Source organism: Penaeus vannamei, chromosome 28 (assembly GCF_042767895.1).
Source record: "Penaeus vannamei isolate JL-2024 chromosome 28, ASM4276789v1, whole genome shotgun sequence".
Lineage (NCBI taxonomy): Eukaryota > Metazoa > Arthropoda > Malacostraca > Decapoda > Penaeidae > Penaeus > Penaeus vannamei.
Window position 1 is genome coordinate 33729439 of NC_091576.1, and position 5000 is coordinate 33734438.

Here is a 5000-nt window from a genome sequence, read left to right on the forward strand (position 1 = left end):
CTTTGTTTTGGAAGCCCAATTCTGTGCTTGTATCCTGGTAGAGTGGCTCTATACCTATGTCCTGATAGACTGGTTCGCTGCTCGTATCCTGATAGAGTGGTTCTCTACCCGTGTCTTGATAGATTGGTTCGCTGCTTGTGTCCTGGTAGAGTGGTTCTGCCCCTGTGTCCTGGTAGAGTTGTTTTCCACTTGTGCCGCTTACGAATGGTTCTCTACTTGTGTCCTGATAGAGGGCTTCGTTACTTGTGTCTTGATAGAGTGGGGTTTCATTTGTATCCTTAGTAAATGGCTCTCTACCCCTAGGCTGGCAGAGCGGCTGTCTGATATTCCCATATACCGGTTCCAGCTCGGCTTCAGCTCTGAGTGCTCGGGAGCTCTGGAAAGCTGCGATGTCACGTGAGGCTGTGGCTCCGCCTCTTCCTCCTCTTCCAGTTGTATCATCTACATTCTGAACTCTCTTCTGGGGAGGCTCGGTTATATTTATTTTGGCGGTCCCTTTTTTCCTCAAGCAACAGCAGGAAGTCACCAGCGCACCTACGATCACGCCGAAAGCGAAGGCAAGCGCGCAAAGCACCGCAGTAACTGCTGTGTCGAAAAGACGCGCCTGGCGAAGGAAGAGCCGCATCGGATAGAAAACGAAGGGCTCCGAGGAGGTGCTGGCGAACCGCGCGCTCAAAACGACGCCGTCGAGTTCGAGGTCCTGCATGTACAGCACCGCGCTCGGGCCCTCGAGACTAATCCCCTCGAAGGAAGAGTTCTGGATCTTAACTTGTACCATCCTGACCTCTGCCGGCCCCCGGATCTCGACTCCTCCTTCCCCCAGGTGACCTATAGTGACATTGCTCATCGCGAGTTTTCCGGATTGAACCTGAATGCCGCCGGGTTCGATCGACTCGAAGCTGCTTACTTCGACGTGACTGGGGCGTGTGCGCAAGAACCGACTTGTTAGCTTAATCCCGCCTCGGAGAGCTGTACCCACCCGCGTCTTTGATATCCAGAAAAAATTATAATGGGGAGTCTCCATCCCCCGCAGGGTAATTATGTCTGAGGCATTGACGTAGATGTACCTAGATTTCAAAGACAGAGACACATTGAGGTTGCCAATTACACTATTGGTGACTATAATTTTGTTAAAGTTCCCCAGGACGGCGTCGACGTGAGAATTCGAGAGCTGCATCGAGTCCAACGGGGCCCCGCACTTCCCAGTAGAGCGGTAGTCGATGGCATCCGCGACCCGACAGTCAATGAAATGGAGCTCCTCTAAGCACAGAGTTCTGAAGCCAAGTTTCCTCGACCCATATATGTAAAGCTCGGTGAGGCCGTCTCGCCTGTACAAACTCTGCGGCAGGCGACTGGGAACCTGAAAAAAAGAATGGAAAAAATAAAATATAGATTCTTCCTATCTTTCTCTCTCTCCCCCCCTCTCTCACTCACTTTTTTTTTCTCTCTCTCTCTGCCTATTTATTTATCTATCTAGAGTCGCACGAGACCAACCTGTGGAATATTGGTAAAATTGCAGACCACTTTCTCCGGGTTGTCCTTGTCCGGAGTCCTGCACGTGTCCAGGTCGTCCGCTTCGTTAAAGCCATCACTCCTCATGCCACTCTCTTCGTCATCGTCATTGCCACTGCCTTCGAACACGCGGACGCTCTGCATTCTCTCCTCGTCCTTGAGCTTTGAGTAATGAAGGGCCAACCGAGATCGGAAGTTCTCGAGAACATCGGCTTTCTGGCTCCAGGTTGAAAATCTTCGGTCGACTTCCGGGTCGGTCAAAGACACTTTCCATCCTTCGCTCGCCTGACCCAGCATTATGAGGATCACACCGCCGAGAAGCTTCATGTCACAGAAAATCTTCAGCAAATCTCGACAAATAAAAGATCGAGACAAGACTATATGTTAAAGTCCACGAATACAAGCACACGTCCTCACACGAACCCGTTCTTATCTTTCTGCTTTCTGACAAGGGTCACCAACACGCACTTTTGGTTCCAATCACCGTAGAATAAAGAGAGAGAGAAAAAAATACTTGTCCAGAAAAGAATTAGTTTCCTGTCTCGATGTCTTTTCGCTTCTGAGGCACGAGAGAAGCAGACCTCCCCAGGATGCGAGGGAGCAGGGGACCCCCCCCCCCCCCCGTCACGTCGGCATCCTGTCGAAATGCCAGAGGAAAGACAAAGCAGATTAATACGTACAAAAAGAGATAGATAGATAGATAGAGAGAGAGAGAGAGAGAGAGAGAGAGAGAGAGAGAGAGAGAGAGAGAGAGAGAGAGAGAGAGAGAGAGAGAGAGAGAGAGAGGGTGAGTGAGAGAAAGAGAGAGAGAGAGAGTGAGTGTGTGAGAGAAAGAGAGAGAGAGAGAGAGAGAGAGTGAGTGTGTGAGTGAGTGAGGAGAGAGAGAGAAGAGATAAAAGAGAGAGAAGAGAGAGAGAGAGAGAAAGAGCAAGAGAAGAGAAAAGAAAAGAAGAGGAGAGAGGGAGAGGGAGAGGGTGAGGGAGAGAGTAAGAGAGTGAGAGAAAAGAGAGAGATATCATACACACACACACACACACACACACACACACACACACACACACACACACACACACACACACACACACACATATATATATATATATATATATATATATATATATATATATATATATATATATATATACACATATACATATATCTACATGTACATACACACACATGTAGAAATACTGTCTACACCGGCATTCAACTCAATTCGGCGCAAAAGTCGACCCCAAAGACGTTGATGTGTAATTGGGGTTTAGGAGAAGCCCTTGGAAGCAGCTCCACTTGGCCAGCCCTGTTAACACATCTTATCGTAATCTTTAACTCTCCTTCGCATAAGCCCTTGGAAGCAGCTCCACTTGGCCAGCCCTGTTAACACATCTTATCGTAATCTTTGACTCTCCTTCGCATAAGTCCTTGGAAGCAGCTCCACTTGGCCAGCCCTGTTAACACATCTTTTCGTAATCTTTTTAACTCTCCTTCGCATAAGCCCTTGGAAGCAGCTCCACTTGGCCAGCCCTGTTAACACATCTTATCGTAATCTTTAACTCTCCTTCGCATAAGCCCTTGGAAGCAGCTCCACTTGGCCAGCCCTGTTAACACATCTTATCGTAATCTTTGACTCTCCTTCGCATAAGTCCTTGGAAGCAGCTCCACTTGGCCAGCCCTGTTAACACATCTTTTCGTAATCTTTTTAACTCTCCTTCGCATAAGCCCTTGGAAGCAGCTCCACTTGGCCAGCCCTGTTAACACATCTTATCGTAATCTTTAACTCTCCTTCGCATAAGCCCTTGGAAGCAGCTCCACTTGGCCAGCCCTGTTAACACATCTTATCGTAATCTTTAACTCTCCTTCGCATAAGCCCTTGGAAGCAGCTCCACTTGGCCAGCCCTGTTAACACATCTTATCGTAATCTTTAACTCTCCTTCGCATAAGTCCTTGGAAGCAGCTCCACTTGGCCAGCCCTGTTAACACGTCTTATCGTAATCTTTGACTCTCCTTCGCATAAGCCCTTGGAAGCAGCTCCACTTGGCCAGCCCTGTTAACACATCTTATCGTAATCTTTGACTCTCCTTCGCTCTTTCGGACACAGTACTTTACGAGAGTGTAATATGTATGACCTTTTGATGTCGAGCACATTTATTTTCAAACATTAAAGAAACATTGTCAAGCCCTATTGTGCGGGAAGAAGAAGAAGAAGAAGAAAAAGAAGAAGAAGAAGAAGAAGAAGAAGAAGATGAAGAAGATGAAGAAGAAGGAGAAGAAGAAAAAGAAGAAGAAGAAGAAGAAGAAGAAGAAGAAGATGAAGAAGAAGGAGAAGAAGAAGAAGAATAAGAATAATAAGAATAAGAATAAGAATAAGAAGAAGAAGGAGAAGAATAAGAATAAGAATAAGAATAAGGAGAAGAAGAAGAAGAAGAAGAAGGAGAAGAAGAAGAAGAAGAAGAAGAAGAAGAAGAAGAAGAAGGAGGAGAAGAAGAAACGCTGGATCAATGCTAACACAACGAATCGAACGTGCCCCATGGGTAAATTCAGTGACATTATCATAATCTCTGTGTTAATTAGACTTGCCGCTTATGAGTTGAAACAGGAAATATTTGTGATGGCGTATTGTCTCCCCCAGTGTAAAACACAAGCTCTGGTAAACATTATTATTTTTTTCTTCATACAGTTTGTGTTGATGTTATACATGCTTATCTTATTGAACTTTAATCCTTAGTTCATCATTATAAGTGCTTGACATGGTTAAATGATGGTGTAAAATGAGCAAAAACAAGCAAAATAAGGGGGTGGATCTCCATTCGTTACACATTTAGTCACATTCAGCCCCGTGTTATGTTTGTTCTGTTTCCCAGGCTTTGTAACTATAGAACTGAATGCTTATATAAATTATTTCTGATAAGCATTATTATAATTTTTTAAAATTATGATCCTACTGTTGTGCGAATCTCTCTCGCTGTGTTTGTGTGTTGTGTGTGTGTGTGTGTTAGTGTGAGTGTGTGTGTGTTAGTATGAGTGTGTGTGTGTTAGTATGAGTGTGTGTGTGTTAGTATGAGTGTGTGTGTGTGTGTGTGTGTGCGTGTGTGTGTGTGTGTTAGTGTGAGTGTGTTAGTGTGTGTGTGAGAGAGTGTGCGTGTATGTGTGCGTTAGTGTGAGTTTGTGTTAGTGTGAGTGTGTGTGAGAGAGAGTGTGCGTGTATGTGTGTTAGTGTGAGTGTGTGTGTGTGTGTGAGAGTGTGCGTGTATGTGTGTGTTAATGTGAGTGTGTGTGTGAGAGAGTGTGCGTGTATGTGTGTGTTAGTGTGAGTGTGTGTGTGTGTTAGTGTGAGCGTGTGTATGTGTGAGAGTGTGTATGTGTGAGAGAGTGTGCGTGTGTGTGTGTGAGAGTGTGCGTGTATGTGTGTGTTAATGTGAGTGTGTGTGTGAGAGAGTGTGCGTGTATGTGTGTGTTAATGTGTGTGTGTGTGTGAGAGAGTGTGCGTG

The 5000-nt window shown here is 45.7% G+C and overlaps 1 protein-coding gene across 2 annotated transcripts in view; it reads right to left on the bottom strand.

Moving 5' to 3' along the window:
• LOC113809310 (uncharacterized) overlaps positions 1-2078 on the bottom strand; it is a 2611-nt gene extending 533 nt beyond the window's left edge. Inside the window, exons 1-2 of one of the 2 annotated variants that reach the window (XM_070142059.1) lie at positions 1495-2078; positions 1-1360 (exon numbers count right to left, since the gene is read on the bottom strand). The exon at positions 1-1360 is cut by the window's left edge and continues 533 nt beyond it. In XM_070142059.1, the coding sequence (XP_069998160.1) occupies positions 1-1360; positions 1495-1839 (1705 nt within the window). In that variant the 5' untranslated portion in view covers positions 1840-2078. The remainder of the gene's footprint in view (positions 1361-1494) is intronic. The other variant, XM_070142060.1, reaches the window with a different exon arrangement.
• Positions 2079-5000: the final 2922 nt, after the last annotated feature.